This window comes from Phocoena sinus, chromosome 8 (genome assembly GCF_008692025.1).
Source record: "Phocoena sinus isolate mPhoSin1 chromosome 8, mPhoSin1.pri, whole genome shotgun sequence".
Taxonomy (NCBI): Eukaryota; Metazoa; Chordata; class Mammalia; order Artiodactyla; family Phocoenidae; genus Phocoena; species Phocoena sinus.
In genome coordinates this window covers 87,762,770-87,780,589 of record NC_045770.1, presented here as the reverse complement: position 1 = coordinate 87,780,589, position 17,820 = coordinate 87,762,770, and the positions used below count along the sequence as shown (strand labels likewise).

General features: G+C 48.5%; 1 protein-coding gene across 7 annotated transcripts in view; it reads right to left on the bottom strand.

Annotated features, from left to right (window-relative positions):
- The window catches only part of PRR5L (proline rich 5 like), a 73,538-nt gene that overhangs the window by 11,261 nt on the left and 44,457 nt on the right, over nucleotides 1-17,820 (bottom strand). For 5 of the 7 annotated variants that reach the window (XM_032639799.1, XM_032639795.1, XM_032639796.1 and 2 more), the window contains exons 5-8: nucleotides 11,567-11,624; nucleotides 6,524-6,615; nucleotides 5,309-5,491; nucleotides 2,707-2,847 (exon numbers count right to left, since the gene is read on the bottom strand). In XM_032639799.1, coding sequence (XP_032495690.1) covers nucleotides 2,707-2,847; nucleotides 5,309-5,491; nucleotides 6,524-6,615; nucleotides 11,567-11,624 — 474 coding nt within the window. The remainder of the gene's footprint in view (nucleotides 1-2,706; nucleotides 2,848-5,308; nucleotides 5,492-6,523; nucleotides 6,616-11,566; nucleotides 11,625-17,820) is intronic. The other 2 variants (XM_032639800.1, XM_032639801.1) reach the window with 2 other exon arrangements.

Genomic DNA, 17,820 nt, shown 5'->3' with positions numbered 1-17,820 from the left:
CTAAGCCTCTCCCCCTCTACAATTCCTAAGCACTAAACAGAGAGGGATGACAGGATAAGGAAAAGAGGAAGGAGGTGGGAAGAAAATGCTTAACTAACAAACGCATTGATCCGGAGCTGGATGGTTTTCTCCCTGGGCCGAGAACTTGACTTGCACACAGCCCTCTAGGAGGGAGCTGCCCTCAGCCCTTGGCCTGGCCGCTGGATGGGCTACGTATCTGCAAGGCCCAGTGCAAGAGGAAAACGCGGGGTTCCTGGTTCAAAAATTGTTAAAGAGTTTCCCGATGGCGACAGGAGACAATTAAACCAAGCACGGGGCCCTGCTGAGACTGGGGGCCCTGGGGCCCGGCCCGGCAGGGAGCACATCTGCTTGGCTTGGCAGGTTCCCTAGGAAGGGACCATTCTAGGATGGTCTCAGACCTGTCTGCCACTGCCAGGGGGAACCGGATCTCCACAGTGGTCAAAATCTCTGGCTCAGCCTCTTCCTGGACAGCCTAAGGACAGGAGCTCGTGGCCCACAGTAGTTTGAACCCCTTGTATATTTTGGGGAGGGAGGGGTTTGTTCAGGGACATTTTGAGAAAGCACTGGAAAAGGGAGAGATGGCCTGAGAAATGGCTCTTTTCTCCATATGAGTTAGGCAGGGAAAAAACAGCCCCAGATCTCATGGCGCTGTGGGAAGTAGGGGCCCAGGGAGAGAGCAGAGCAATTCTAACTACTGGGGCCTAAATTTCCTGTAGCGGGAATGGTCCCAGGGTAGTACAACGTGCACGTTCCATTCAGATCCAGAAGCTGCCGCCCCTGCCACCCAAGGAGCTGGACCTGGACTGGGGAAAAACCTGCCTTTGTCACTGTCACACTCCCGCCTCCGGCTTCCTGGCTCCCAGAGTGTAGAAAAACATGGACCAGGGAACCAGTCCCAGGAGGCCCTCGGAGAAATGATGCCAAATGTCCTGTGTCGAAGAGACCATCTCAGAAGCTCATGGGGCGTCTCCAAGTACCCTGGGAGGCTGCGGGAGGGGAGGCAGTGGTAGCCGGGAGAGGCTCAGTGGGAAGGTAGAAAGAGCGAGAGCTGAGGAATGGGTGACAAATCCAGCTCTCTTACAAATCAGCACGTGACCTTGAGTTAGTTTGCCAACCTCTCTGAACCTCCATCTCATCTGTGAAATGGGAAAACAGAGACTGTTTCCTTGCCCGACTTCCCAGAATATAAATGGAAATGGAAGTGTGGAAGCCCAACTTTCCTTTCCTAATCTTCCTCTCCGAATCCCAGAGGCCTCCTTTTCTACACTCCTTCAGGACCCAAGCCCTATTTTATGCTCCACAGACCTGAGCTGCATACGCATGCTTTTCTATCCCCATTCCTTCTCCTTCCTTTTCATAAAAATACTTGACCTGGTATTCTAGCCAATGACACCCCCTCTTGTTCTGTTAGGTAACCCTTCCTCCTCTCTGACCTCAGGAAAGGGAGAGAAGGCCCAGAAGGACGGCCCAGCTAGAGAACCGGAAGAAAACAGCAGCTAGTGGGGAGGGAGAGATCAGGGGTTCCACACCTGACGTTCCACCCCTACCGAGACGGCAGCCAGGGATCCTCACCAGCCTGACCAAGAATGAAACTCTCTTCCCCGAGGACGGGCTCAGAGCTGAGGCTGCAGCATCTCAACTTGGTACAGAGGTCAGAGAGGCATAGCAGCCACCTTTTGGGGGATGTCCTTAGGCCACAAGCCTTGTTTCTTGGAATTGTGCACCCCTATCCACAGAACCGGGCTCACGGAGGCCATGTTTATTCTATGTGATCCTATTCAAGGTCCTAGCCGATTGCGCAAAGGGGAGTCACGTAGCCCGAGCTGGGCCAATCAGTCTTTCCCCTGAGTGTACACGGTTCTAAATCTTACTACCTCGGGCTGCGGGACCTCAGGCAAACACATAAACTTCCTGGGTTTTAGTCTCCTCATCTGTAAGATGGCACTAACAACAGTGTCCAGCTCATAAGGTTTAGATTATTTGATTCAGAAAGCAACACACTTTAAGTCCTTGGCCCGTGCCTGGCAGATAGCCGGGAACCAACCAGGGTTAGCTCATCTTCCTATCGTTGATTTAGAATTGGGATTAAGAGATGCTAGGCAGCCACCTGGGTCATCTCTTGGTGGAAACATGCAAGCCGTGGGATGCCACGTTTGTCGGTGCAAACCGAAGCACTGAATGCAACCCTGCAGAGAGAGAGAGAGAGAGAGAGAGAGAGACCAAGTCCAAGAAGGCCAGGAGAGGCAGGGCCAGAGAGAAGCCAGGTGGACCAGATACGAGTAGAGACCAGTAAGTGGGGAGAGGCTGGCAGCTTTGTGGCCTGACGTGGTCTCACTTGTGGCTGTAGCCCCTGAGAACCTTTCCTGTGGGTTCCTGGTCTGGCTTGAGCTGGGATGAAGTGGGTTCTGGTCGTAACTTACAACACGAGGCTCCCTGACATGACAGGATGGGGGAGAAGGGTGTCCACTCCCTGAAGGACGGGGCAGTGTTCCTCTGGCTTCCCCCGGGATCCCAGCACCCAGCACAGCACGAGGGACCTTGACGGTGCACAGTGGACATACAGCAAATGGACAAACGAACTGGAACGTGACCGATGACGCTAAAGGACACTAAACTGAGCCAGGGTGCTCTGGCCACAGGGCCCTTTCCCCCTCAACCTGCGGTGATGTCTCCGCCCACCCTCACCTGCAGGATGAGCAACATCTGGACGATGGACGAGGGCAGCTGGGGCTGGGCCAGCAGCAGCAAGTCATCCAGCTTCACCTTCAGCAGGACCAGGTCGCGGAAGCCCAGCAGGGAGATCTGGCGGATGGTCAGCTCCTGGCCCTGGCAGGAGAGAAGAAGAAGCAGCGTCGGGAGGTGAGAGCTGGCGGGATCTGCCACCAACCACGTGGGGGCCAGCAACACAAATGGATGGTCGGGGGGAACGAGGTGTCTGCAAGGCCCAGGGGGGCTGTCAAACAGTCACAGACTTGGCCCCTGTCCTTCAGAACAAAAGCTTCATTTACGATAAGGTGTGACTCGCTGATTCGAAAAGATCCATGCACCCCAATGTTCATAGCAGCATTATTTACAATAGCCAAGATGTGAACACAACCTAAATGTCATAGACAGATCGCTGGATAAAGAAGGTGTGGTGTGTGTATATAAATACACACACACACGCACACACAAAGGAATACTACTCAGCCATAAAAAGGAATGAAATTTTGCCATTTGTAACAACATGGATGAAACTGGAGGGTATTACACTTAGTGAAATGAGTCAGACAGAGAAAGACAAATGTTGTACCTTATCACTTGTATGTGGAATCTAAAAAATAAAACAAACTAATGAATATAACAAAACAGAAACGGACTCATAGATACAGAGAACAAAGTAGTGGTTACCAGTGGGGAGAGGGAAGAGGGCAGGGGTAACACAGGGGTAGGGGATGAAGAGGTACAAACTACTAGGTATAAAATAAATAAGATACAAGGATATATTGTACAGCACAGGGAATATAGCCAATATTTTATAATAACTTTAAATGGAGTATAATCTATAAAAACATGGAATCACTATGCTGTACAACATTGTAAACTAATATTGTAAATCAATTATACTTCAGATAAGGTGTGACTCAACCTGCCTAGATGACCCAAAGGTGATACAAGACACGTACAGTGGGGGCCACGGTGTGCTAATGGTCAGAAAGGAGGAAGATGAGGAGAAATGAGACAGAAGGACAACAGCGCCTCCCTACAGGCAAGGCTGCTTCCTCAGCTTCACCCATTCAATACCTGCTCACCTATCATGTGCCAGGCAAAGAAGGAAACACAGGACCTGTTAGACTCTTCTGCAAATGCAAGAAACACGGGAGGAAAAACCACTGGGAAAGTAGAAGAAAGGGACTTGTTCAACCATGTAGGCTGGGGGCAGAGGATGAAAACAGTAACTAATCATCATAAGAGCTGTGACCCTTCCTAAGCTCTGACCATGTGCTAGGCTTGATTCTCAATATCCTAGATGTAAATGGCACATTTAGTCCTCACGACCACCTCTGAGATAGATAATACTCTAAAACCCGCTCCACAGATGAAAAACCCTACACCCAGAGTGACAGGAATTTACCCAAGATAGAGCTGGATCTCAAACCTAAACTATTTGATTTTAGAGCTCCTAAAGTTTCCCAAAACAGAAAGGGAAAGGAGGGCCCTTTTCCTGGACTCTCATCTGCACATATACATACAGCGCACAACAAAAATCACCTTGGTAGAGGTGAGGTATCACTAGGGTATCCTCCCAAAGACGACATAGCTTCCCATCCCTCAAGTTGACCAAGGTTTAAGGAAGTTTTGCACTTCCTGCAACTCCTTAGGGTTTTACAGAAACATGGGCAAGAGAGGTTTTGCCATCCCCGCATCCCCCTACCCTCCAGTCCCAAGAGATACACGCCACCCATGCTTCACAGCCTCAGTTTAACCACTCCTTGAATGCCTTCCCCAACCACCTCCAATGACAGTGGTCCCCCCACTTTCCTCGAGGTCCTACAGTTTCTATTCTTTGCATCACATCCCAGCACTCGGCACTGACTTTCTATCTCGTAGGTATCTGTGCCCTCGCTTCATCGCCAGGACTCCTTTCACTTTACAAGACAGAAAAAGGCAGGCAAAGTTCCACACCCTTGAACACAGTGGGCACACAAACACATCGTCCAGTGAGACCAGCAGGTCTCACACAGACACCTACACAGCGAGTTGTGAGAAGGACCCAGCTGGACAAACAGACACCTCTGGGGGTGTCACTACCAGTAGTAGTAAGAGTCCCTAACTCAGGGGTTCTCAAAGTGGGGTGTCTGGACCAGCAGTAGCACTTGGGAAATTGTGTGGGGGAGGGGCAGACAGGGGCAAGAGCGACTCTTGCCAGATCTTAGAATTTTTCAAGAGAAGCAGGACAGTACCATCCTCAGACTCATGCAACTGGGCTCCTGCCTGGATTTCAGGCTAAAAAGGCCCCTCTTGGGCCTCCAATGACTGCACGGGGCCATGTCCACTCAGATCCCTCCCTCCCCATTCTAAATCCATCCGGGTATCCGCACCTTGGAGTTCCCTGCCCAAATGGTCCTAAGGGGGACCTAGGTCTACACCCCCTCTCCAGTAGGACTGCCAAATAAAGCGGAGGCTGTCCAGTTAAATTTGAATCATTTTTTAGCATAAGTATATCCCAAATACTGCATTATTCATTGTTTATCTGAAATTTAACTCAGCATCCTGTATTTTGATTTGCGAAATCTGGCAACCCTACCTCCCTGGTGTGTCTTCTTAAGACCCACTGTTGGCCGAGGAGTGAGTATTGCAGAGAAGGGAGAAGTCTGTGGACACAGGGAGTGAACCATCCACATAAATGCTTCAAATCCTCTCGCAGGGGTGCAGGGTGGAGCTGAGGATGAGATGAAAAGAGCAGTGCGCTGCAGGCCAGACACTTCTCCTGGAATTGTTAGGGGCAAACCTGAATTGGGAGATGGACTCTGAAGGCATAACCTCCCAATTTTTAAATATCTGACATGTATTTAAAAGAATCCCAACTTCCTTTAAAATACCACTCAAAGCCAACAAAGCATGTGGGCCCTTACCTCTGGTCCAAGGTAATTCCTACCTTTGCTAATGGCTGCATTATTGGAGCGCCCACGCCTGCACTTCAACAAACCTGATAGATGTGATGCCTTAACCGCAGTGGGAGGAGCGCTCGTGAGCACATAGCAGCATAAGCGTGTGGTAGAGACATACATTTTGGAGAAGAATATTTATTGGTCAGTCTGCCTGAGGAGCTGTCCATTCTGACCCGGCACTGACCAGTCCTGCTATTGGCCCCTTCAGGAAGGTAGAGGGAAACCGACGCATGTAGGTAGAATGAGCTGAGCTCCCAGAATAAGAAGCATAAGAGATGCTACTCGGTTTTACTCTAAATTCCTCATTCTGCAGGAGATGAAACAGAGCTGTGCCTAGAAACAGGAAATGAGTTTGCCCAAACCCAGCTACTGATTCCAGGTCCCCAGTTCTTTCTGCGACATCATGGGCCTTCTCGTATTCAGGAATCCCTTACAAGGGGCAAGGAATATTGTCCCTTTCCCACAATTTGGGAGCCACAGAAAATTGTGCTTCAAAGAAGAGGGTGGAGAAAAGAAAGAAAAGGAAAGAAAAAGTCTCCTTGCCCCACCTTCCCTACTTCTGAAAAGTAAGAAGAAACAACCCACTCCAAGAATATACAGACATACTCAAAACCAAGAGGGAAGAGAGCGCCTACAAACTGCTAGGTCTGCAGGCACTGCTCGTTGCTTGAGGTTAGATGCTGGATATAGAACAGAGTGGCCTTCCAAAGATGTCCGAGGTCCTGAGCCAGCTCAGGCAGCGCCCAATACCCTGGTTTTCCCCCATTCACTGGCAGGCCCCCGGGGGCAAAGGCCAAGGAATAAGACAGGCTGCCCAGACCGGCAGGAGGATGTTCCCCAGTAAGACTGACCTGAACTGGATAGAATATTGCCTGCAGGGTGGGGAGCGTCTCAGTGAAGAAGTGGTCCCAGACTTCAGCCAGAACCTCCATGCGATTTTCACCTACATGAGGCGAGAAGATGGGAGGGGAGGAAGAAAGGAAAGAACTCGGTCATTACTTGCAGGAGAGGCCAGGAGACAGTTCCACGTCAGACGGAGCATGGGATGGTCGTGAGAGGAAGCTCATTATCTACTTTTGATCCAGAGGTGTTACTACAGAAAACATGGGATTGGATGGGAAAACTCGACCGAAAATATGCCTTCTCTCCCTTAATCCAGAAAAGGGAGCTGAATTTTGAAAAGCACGCCATAACTGCTATCGTCACGAGAATGGTTACATTATCAGGCCCTGTGCTGGATTATTTATCTATAAGCTATCTCATGAGTAGACGCTATTACCCCATTTTACAGCTCAGACAGGCCAGGTATCTGGGCTCAAAGTCACACAGGTAGAAGGCCAAGCTGGGATTCCAGAACCCGTGCTCTTGCCCTTATGATCCAGAAAGATCATGTGCACAGTTATAAATTATTTTGTTTTTCATAATCACTAAGACACTGGCTTTTCAGTCTAGATTTGAGCTGTCACTTGAGAGAGATGGAAAGAGGGCTTAGAAACTATCACCTCCACCCACTGTAACCGGCAGGGCATTATTCTCTGAACAGTCACCTGCAAAACACGGGACCCACCTCCTGACGCTATGCCTACCCTCATCCCCCGGATCAGGAAGCCCAAGCCCTGGCCAAGCGCCACCCCCAGGCTAGATGGACATAGGTCACCCAACGCCACCGGAAGGCTGTTCGAGGGACTTTGCACCTGCAGGAAAGGCAGGCACTGGCAGAGCAGAGCCTGCACGGTGGCTGCTGTTTAATGACCTAGATAACAGAGCTGACTGGGTACTATCTCTGCTCAGCTGAGGCAGGGAAACTGGGTCAGCCAAGATTAGACCCTGAGAGATGCATCTGGCAATGCACGGCCAGTTCCACTGAACTGATCTTGAAAGAGTCATTTAGTGTTGTCCATCTATTAATTTAGCGGACAACGAAAGCAGTGGCTGGCAGAGAAAACAGAACGAGGGCGTGACTAGTAGCTAGCAGGGCCAAAGCTGTGCAGATTTTGAAAGGTCAGAGTGAAATACACTGGAGAGAATTGCAAATCCACAGCACCCTCTACTTTCCCTCACTGTGTGCTAATTACACATTGTTGGAATCACTCATTTACTTCTGTCTGTCTCCTCCACTAGAATGGGAGTAAGGGTCCCAGCCCTGTCTGTCCTGCTCACCATCCTATTTCTAGCACTTAGCCAGACACATCAGTAAATCAATGTTTGGAAATCTTTAAATGAGTGAATGGCAAGTACTCAGTGCATAGGTTTTTGCAGATACTAGGGCTGGTGAGTGGAAGGAGGTTACCTTTTAACCCAAATATGGGACAGGACAGAGCAGGACTTAATAGCTAGCTCCAACACTTTCCTTTGCTCTTAGATAAAGAAACCACAGCATAGGCAATCTGGCTGGGGAGAGTCTGCTTCCTTCTTCTGTGTCTTCATCTTCTTCTGTATTCCCCTTGTATGCGACTTTTATTTCAGCCCCTCATGCTCACCATGCCCCCTCCATGCCACAGGGCCTTTGCACGTTCTAGTTCCTTTGGCTAGACTGTTCTTGCTCTCCTCTCTTTGCCTAATGTACATCCGTTTATCTTAATATTTTCAACTCCAGCATTACTTCCACAAGAAAGTCTCCCCCACTGGCCAAATCCCCCTGTTATGGATTGCATTCTTGGTACTTGTCCCAGTTGGGGTTTTATATCTGATGGTGATTTGATTAATACCTGTCTCCACTACCAGGTAGTGAGGGCCTCGAGGACCTGAAATCCTATGAAGTTTTGTTCACCACCGTGTCCCCAGCACCTAGCAAAGTACCTGGTAAACAGTAGATAATCAGGGACTTCCCTGCTGGCACAGTGGTTAAGAATCCGCCTGCCAATGCAGGGTATACGGGTTCGAGCCCTGGTCCGGGAAGATCTCACATGCCATGGAGCAACTTAACCCGTGCACCACAACTACTGAGCCTGCACTCTCGAGCCAGCGAGCCAAAACTACTGAGCCCGTGTGCCACAACTACTGAAGCCTGTACGCCTAGAGCCCATGCTCTGCAACAAGAGAAGCCACTGCAATGAGAAGCCCATGCACCACAACAAACAGTAGCCCCTGCTCGCCGCAACTAGAGAAAGCCCGCGCACAGCGACGAAGACCCAACGCAGCAAAAAAAAAAAAAAAAAAAAAAGTAGACAATCAATGAATGTTTGAATGAATGTATCGATCACCATTCTCTTTTCAAAGGTAGGCTAGTTCACTGCAGGGAAGAGGTCAGGAAGTCAAGAGGATGGTCTGAAATGTTAGGGCATCCTGGTGTCTAAAACCGAGGTGAATCCCAACACCTGGAGAGTGTATCTCAAAGGAGAAAAGGCTATGCCAGCTCCTTTATTGATGGCCCTTATCCTAAGTCTTCCATCAGAAAGATAAGCAGAGGCCCTCCCGACTGGAAGGAAGTGACAGAGAAGCCTGCTGTTCAGTGCTGGTGCCTACTTACTCCCCTTCACCTCCAAGATGGGATACTCATTAACAATGAAGTCATCCTTCAACCTGGCAGCAGGAAGGCGCCTCTCCTGGGAACCTGGGTCTAACTGCCTGCTGCACATCTCAGAGAGGAGTGAAGGTTTTGGAAAGTGTTCAGAGAAGAACATCAGAGAGACACAGGCTAACAAAACAGGGTAGCCCCGGGAAGAAAGACTTAAAGGAAGGAGGTGACTCCATCTCCAAGAACAGCCCACAAGTCAAGGCCTTAGCCCCCAGCAAAGATGAAAGGGGTTTGGATGGGAGGTTCTAGATGACTGTCCTATAAAAACTGTCCTCTAGTTGCCATAGAAGTTTAGATCACCAGAGGTGTATAGAAGAGGTATGAGAAACTTCTTTAAAGCCAAGGTCACTAAAGCTCTAGAAAAGATCACAGAAAGTAACAAGGCATATTCTGTCCACGAAAGAGTACCACATAATGAGGGGCTACCTCTGTCCCTTCTGCAGCCGTCAGGTAGAGTGGATGTGTACGAGCCAGGTCAATAAAGTAAAGGTTGTTCAGTGATAGGATGGATCAAAACTCTATTTTATAGCAAAAGAATCCTTTTATCCAAATAAAATCTTTCTTGGAGTTGTAACACACAAAATGAAAAAGTAGAGATGTTCTGGTTAAAGATGTGAAAGACCCTTACATGTTCCCACCTGCCCCTTCACTGTGCAGAAAGAACCTTGCCACCCAGACCCCAGGACAAGAAGGGACCCAGCAAGAATATCCCGGCCCACTGCTCTCTAGTCGTGCTTTGGGGCAGAAACACAGAAACTTGGATGCCCTTTGTTTATCCCGTCTAGCTCTGTGCCTGAGTTTTCACTCTGAACGTAGCTATGTTAAGTGTCACTTGGATGACAGACAGTCAACTTTCCCTTTTAAGGGTCCTTGACGCTCTGGTTTTCTCAGCATCTCTTTCATAATGCTGGCCTTCCGCATTTCCAGGAGCACGGAATAACTCCAAACGACTTACTACCGGGCAGGCAGCCACCTTTCACACTGGTGTACTAGCCTAACTCCAACACGCAAAAGGGCCACGAAGCTCTTGTCAAAGCCGGTCACTCAAAAATAAGGCCTCCGGTTACTGGGTATCTCTAAGGTTGAAAAAATCTCGGCGTAGTTGCATTGGAGGGAAACAAGGCTGCAGGCCCAGTCAGTTCTTGAATAGACAGAGGTTAATTTCAAACCTCTCATTTTCCAAAGGTTTGGTGAGCACTCACTGTGAGCTGGGCACTGGGACCTTCCAGTGTCAATTTCTCATTTTTCTTCCTACTTTGTCTTTCTAGGAGACACTTCACTGGACACAAGTGTCTCTCCCAGGGAAGGGGAAGAAAAAAGGAATGACCTACTGCCTGGTAAGTCTGAATCTAGAAGTAAACTTGACCTACAGATGGAGGTCTCTAGGCTGGAATAGGAAAAAAAAAAAAAAAGAAGGAACCAGTTTGCTTACCTACTATGTGCCAGGTATGGAGCTACGCCAGTTATACTTCCTATACTCCCTACGATCCCTAGTCCCATTTTATCATTTTAAAAATTATTTTAAAAAACCAAGGCTCAAAGAAATGAGAAACTTGCCAAAAGTTACCCAAGAAGTAGGTGGAAAGCTGCATCAGGATCCACATTGGTGGGAGCTGAGATTAGCGGTTGGTGGAGCCACGGGGTCGGCCGACTCTTGCCTTTGGCCACCTCCCAGATCCATTCAGTGCCTTTCTATCCTGTCAGCTTGACTCTAACACTTTTTTATTTTTTTTTTGTGGTACGCGGGCCTCTCACTGTTGTGGTCTCTCCCGTTGCGGAGCACAGGCTCCGGACGCGCAGGCTCAGCGGCCATGGCTCACGGGCCCAGCCGCTCCGTGGCATGTGGGATCTTCCCGGACGGGGGCATGAACCCGCGTCTCCTGCATCGGCAGGCGGACTCTCAACCACTGCGCCATCAGGGAAGCCCTTTTCTTTGTTTAGTAAATCACCCCCCATTGAGTAGGTGGCTGCTTAGCCTCCTGTCCCTCAAGTGGGTTGGCCTCCTGACATGCACCACCTCTAGAAACAGTATTATACAAAGGCCAATAGGAAATAGCCTGGATCAAACCAGAGGGAACAGCATGGCAGGATCTGCAGTATAAGTTGTCCCTTCAAAGGAGACCACCAGCATGCATCCCATGAAAACCCCCCTTAACGGGGGTCTCCAAAGAGGCCACCCTAATTCCCCCTCAGTTCCCAAAACACAGTCTGACTTGCATTGCTGGGAGTGGCGAACTCGGGCGGAAATGCTGCCCCCTAGCTGGAGAAGGGGCGGCCGGGGTGAGGCACGCGCCTCTCTTGGACAGAAGCGTTCCAGCTGTCCGAGCATCAAAGGCTGAGTCAGGGGCCCGCCGGACGGGGGCCGCCTTGTACTTGCCTTCACACAGCTTAATCTTCTCCTCCACAAACAGTAGTCCTTTTGCTAGAAGCTGGTTCTGCCGAAAGAGAACAAAGGACACAAGAGTTGGGCTACTTACCGCGTGACAAACCCAGATCCACTCCCAGTGGGCGAGGGCACAGGGTTCCAGGCACTCGGGCGCTGCTCAAGCCTCCAGGCTGAAAAAGCCTTCTATCCTCTAGTAAGGCCGAGGCTTCTGGAGGCATCAGTGAGACAGCCCGAAGCAAAGGAAGGAGATGAGAGCCAAACCCAAGTGCCATCCCCATCCCTCCGACCAGGGAATGGGCTGCCCCAAGCTTGGCTGAATTCTCTGGAAGGACTAGGGTAGACACCCAATGTCCTTCAAGCCCTTCGTGTAAAACTCAGAAAAGGGAGCACGGAAGCAATGGGAAATTATGCAGAAATAATGGATTTGTTTTATAAAAATGATTTTTTATAAAAACGATAAATCTCTCACGCTAGCATGAAAGAGACTGCCCGCAAGGTTTTAAGCAGCAGTGAGTGTGGGTCCGTCGATGAGCGTGTGCGTGGGAAAGTTGTGGAAAGAGGGAATAAGAGGAAGTCCCTTTGCAATTACAACTAACAATTGCTGAATGTTTTGCATGTATCAGAGCGTTTATATTCTTCAGCTCATTTAATTCTGACCCTCCCAATAGTCCGGTCAAGTCGGTGCCATTACCCTGACTTCACTGATGGTCGGGGAAGAGGCTGGAACACAGGACACAGAGCTGGTCTTCCTAGCTCCACAAGCCATGTTCTGCCCACTCTGCTTTGCAGCCTTCCAGCAAGTCTTCCCACCCAGACCCCTCCTTCCCTCAGAAGGCTACAGCTGGTCCCACATGACGCAGGCAGCCCCTCCAAAGGTCACAGAAGCTCAGAGAGTAAGGATGCCTCCCCACTCACCACACATCTTTAGATTAGCAAAGGCCTATGCTTATAGGGTAGGGGATACACAGTGGTATATATCCTACCCCAAACCTAATGCGTTTCTTAGTACTCTCTTTTATAAAACCCTAAACCCTGTCACGGTGATGATGAGAGCATACATGGCAGAGAAGAGAGAACCTGGACATCAGACAGGGGTTCAAGTCCCAGCTCAGCGACTTTCTAGCTGTGTGACCTTGGACTTCATTTCCCTGAGTCTTGAGTCCCTCATCTACAAAATGACATCACTACAGCAATATCATAAAGTTCTTATAATAATTAACCATTATAAATACACACACACACACACACAAACACACACGGTGTTTTATGTTCCCAGTAATCAGTGGAATTGGGTAGTGATGACAAGAGTTGCTCTTTTAGCCCAGCTATCTTCACAAAAGGAGTGGGAGGTAAAGAGAGTCAGTAATGAATGGACCTACGTCAAATATATTAAAGTATTTGATCAAAGGTACTATCACATTCCTGTGACTAATACATATACACCAGATTTTATAGATCCTATTAAAATTCACAAGCTATAACCTAATTTAAAAAGTAATTGGCCACCATTTAGTTTCAAGATGGAACCCCAACTCAAAGTTAGAGTGACATCCTATAGGAGTCTACCAACTTTGTTAAAGGGAAAAAAAAATCAATTCCTTTACTAGGAATCATGGAACAGACAGGTACTTAAGGTGAAACTGTGTGTTCTCTACCTTCTAGCCAAGCACACGAATCCCAGCAGCGAGAAAACACCACAGCACCAAACTGAAACGATCCAAATCAGGACTTTGTGCCAGCTGAGCTGGGCAGGAATGGACGGTGGAGGTGTTTCCAGATGGCAGTCACTCCCCCTGAATGGTTCTGAGCAAAGATCCCAGTTGAGGTCTGAAGTGTCTGCCCGAGTCCCTTTCACTGGCCCAGATGAGGGCCTCAAGGAGTCCCCTTGGCACTCCGTGCAAGGACTCCTGATGCATTGTTCTCTGTCACCGCCTCTACTGCCAACACTGACACCTCAGCCTTCTTCCAGAACACCTACAAACCCTCCTTAATTTCATGTTTCTGGGATGCACCTACAAATGTAAGAGATACTCCTCCCTATGACGCAGGCTTCATAATTTTGTTCCTTCACTGTAATTGTCTACATTTTAAAGGTATGGGGGGCTAACCAAGGCACTGAGAGAGATAAAAGCCTAGTCCAGGTTATATCATTAGTTAATAACGGAAATTAATTCAAACCCTATATCTTATGTGTTAGGATTTTAGGTCCTTAGGAGTGAGGACCACTTAACTTAGTCCCCCTGGCTCTGAGAACAGTGCCTAGATCATAGCAGAAGCTAATAAATATTGAGTATATATTGCCTGTTTTGATGGTACAGACCATTCTTTGGTTTTAAGAAATCAAGATAAGAGACAGAATATTTGTAAGAGGAGAGACAGTGATGTAGGTCCTTAAAATTCTGATACCCCATGCATTTGTACACCTTGCTCTTATTTTAAAAATGGTATTTATTTTCATTTGATAAAAACTACTTTGCATCTTACGACATAAACTTTAAAAAGTGGCCTAGGTTCTCCTTCCTCCTCTTTTCTCTGTCTTCCCCCTTCAAGGAGACATTTGGGGCAAAAAAAAAATTTTTTTTCAAGAAGAAGAAGTTATTTGAAGAAATGGAAAACATTCATTTAAAAATTTCTCATGATACACGGCATAGAAATTGTGTAGCTTAGACCAAAGTAACAGTAACAAAAACTTAAAAGGGGCCTTAAGAATCATCTAGTCATTCTCCCCTCTCCCCAGCCCTGTGGTCCAAATCAAGGGGTCACATACAGTTTCCATAATTTTTAGGTGGACATATTTTCCAGGAAGCTAAAGCACCTTTCAAAAGCATCTTGAAAATGTTTATACCCCTACGCTTTGTAGATTTTGCTCTCATTTCACAGTTGAATAAACTGCAGCTAGAAGCACGGTCTCCATCTTTTATTTGGCATGTGCTAAGTGAGTTAGGATCTTCTGGGCCAGCCTGGCTCAAAGCCCGCGCTTCCCTATCTTGCATGCTCGAACCATTTGAATCTAGCCTGCATCTTCAGCTTAGCTGATGGGCTTGGTGCCTGCCCTCCACCCCACCTGGGTCTCAAACTGAGCCAATCATTTTCTCCCCTGGGAATCTGTAGTCACACGGGCCCCCTATGCCCCAAAGGGCCCTGTAATCCTGAGGGCCCGGTGCTCTGAAGGGCCTCATGCTTGGGGTTTAATGCTCTGCAGGTGCCATCTTCACTTCTTAATAGTCTTAGCTTTGAATCTGTGTTTTGTAAGTGAAGCCTGCTGGGGAAACAGAACACAGCGCAGGGGCTCAGGCTCAGCTCACTCATGGTCCTGCCTTCTACAGTCACCCCAGGAGGGATTATCAGGCCCCTGCTCCACACCCCCATTGCCGCTCTCCACCCTGCTGGTCTCCCCTGCCCTGCCCCACCACTGCCATCCTTCTATTCCCAAGGTGGTGTCAGGGTTGCGTCGGCAGGGGCCCAGGCCCTGGTGCTCTGTGGCATCTTGGGGAGAGGCCTGGTGGCAGCCCCCCCTCCCTGCCCTGGGCTGGCAGAGCTCTGACTTGAGTACTGATGACTCAGCTGGGGGCCTCTCGACCACCCCTGAGCTATGTACCGAGAGCATGAAGGTTACAATCTCTTGGGGGGTCCACGACGTGTTGTGGCCACAGGTCCATGGGAAGGGGAGTGCGTTCCTCACCCTGGTTGGAGCCATATTTGCATTCTGCACTAGGCCCTGCAAATTATGAAGCCCACCCTGTCTGCTGGTCACTTCAGCTAAGGACACACCAACTGGACATCTGTGGGCCTTAAGGCTGCTGAGACCTAAAAAAATGAAAGAAAAAAGAAAAGAAAACCAGCCTGGATTTAGACAGCTACCTTGCATTGTCTTTCGAAGTGTCTGTCCCCTCTGGCCTCACCTGCCAGTATTCCCAGCCCCAGACAAACGCCTGACTGTAGAAGGTGCTGAGAAAATGTATGGGAACAGAGCTGGAGAAGATCCTGGCTTTCCTCTTGTCCCACTCCCTGCCTGGTGGCACCAACCGCATCACCTCCCCAGCCCAAAGGCTTCAAGCCAAAAAACATTACAAGTTAACATTACTCATGAATGTAACTAGCTAACATTACTAGTTACATTCAGTAGCAGCCACCTAGGAAATGGGCCCATTGTCACTTCGTGCAGCCCCCATAAGTGAACTTGGACGGGGAATACACAGCACTCTAAGGAAGTGGCAGAGGATCCGGAAGTCAAAAACAGCTGACCTATCTGTTTTTATTAAGACATCGAAAATGGGCTGCCAACAGAACAAGGCTCAAAGGAAAAATGCAAAGAACAAGGATGTCTGTGGAAAGGCATCCAAAACCATGGAGCCTTCAGTGGGCTGGAAGGACCGAGCTCATCCTGGGTAATCACGGAGGGTGGGCGGGACGAGGCGAGGACGGCAGAGGAGAGGGTGGGCTGCTGAGGTGCAGGGCTTGTCAATGTCAACCACATGCACCTTCAAGCAGGCTCCTCCTCGACCCGGCCAGAAGGACTCAGGAAAAGGGGGAACCAACAAGCTAGGGGGTGAGGAGAATGATGCCATTCCCACACAAGGTAGGAATTCTGTAAATGCTTAAGGCTGCCAGCCACCTGTCGCTTCTAATGCTTTAGCAGTGACGATAATAACGAGAACACAAAGAATGACGGTGGAGTTTTTTTTATTGTTTTACTCTTTGTCAGGCACTGTGTTATACCCTTCTCATGCATTATCTCACTCTACCTTTGCCACAAACTTATCCCCTTTATACAGATGAAGAAACCGAGGTTCAGAGAAGCAACTAGCAAATGTGAGACCAGAATTTGCACCCAGGTTGGCTGGAATCCAAAGCCTCAATCTTTCCCCCAGGATATTACTCTGGTTTACTTCAACAATGATTAAAAAAATACTAAGGTGAACAGCTATCATTCATTCACTGCTTACTTTCTGTACAAAGCACTTGATGTACGTCATCTCATCTAGTCACTGCATCAACCTTTTGAGGTAGGTACTACGATTACAACTAGATTACCACTAAGAAGATTGAGGTTCAGAGAGGTTAAGTAACATGCCTACAGTCACACAGCCAGTAAGTGTTCTAGCAAGGACTGGGATCCAGACCTTCCTGGCAGAAAGGCTGGCGCTTTTAGGCATCGCACTCTTCTGCCCTCTCAGTTGGAGAGGTTTTCAATGCCCTTTGCCCACAAGGGAAAGTAGATGAGATCCACTCGGTTCAGATACTGGGGGCAGCTGGCTTGGCAATTTCAGGCCATGTAACTGGGTTCCACCAAAGCTTCCATCCAGCTGGGTCATTGCTGCTGCCCGATCCTGCTACTGGCTTCTCAACTTCCACCTCTCCAAAAGTACTTTCCTGGGGTCTCCCTCTCCACTACCATATGTGATGTCTGGCAAGGCATATACCTGGCTCCCAGGTGGATGCTATTCCCAAATGAGACATCCTTTCCCATCCCAGAGGTGCCTGGCAGCATGTCACTCTGCCTACTGAGAACTTGTATTAACCAATAATTCCATTCTAGGCATTTGTTTCCAGGGATAGCAATGTCTGCAAAAGTTGCTGTTGTTGGCACCAAGCCAGTGATGGAAATCATGGGCCACCTCCATTTTTTTTTCTCTTCTGTAACTTTGAAAGTACAGCCATCATCTCTTAGGATGTCTACATTTCCTGTGAACCTGGATGCCTTCCTAGATAAGCAACAAAAAGTCTTATAAACACAACTCACCCCCAGGACCAGAGAGTTCTTAATAAACCAGTCCTGGGGTTGTGTGTGTGGGTATGATGAGACCAGAGAGAAAGCCCCAGATGGGGAATGAAGAAAAATTGAAACTTGGTACAAGTTTAATCTTCATTTAGCACCATTTCGCTGGTAAAAGGGTAAAATTCACTAAAAGGGTGAATTTGGGCTTTTTTCAAAGTTATTTTACAAAGAAGCAGGAAAACGGTCCCATGTCTGTTTTGCTGGATCCTAAAACAATAAAGTAAAATTAAATTTAAAAGCACTGAAACCTTCTCTCCTCTGGGGTTTTCAGGGGATATCTTCCAGGCATTTTTAACATTTAAAGTATAATCCAAAAGCTTTTCTTCCGTGGCCAGATGGCCTGGGTTTGATCTCCGCTCTACCTTCTACTAGCTGTATGATTGTGGATAACCTTCCTTTACCCAGGTTCAGCTGCAGTATATGCTAAACGGTAATAATGAAATTTTCCCCATCAGCTGTCAGGAGG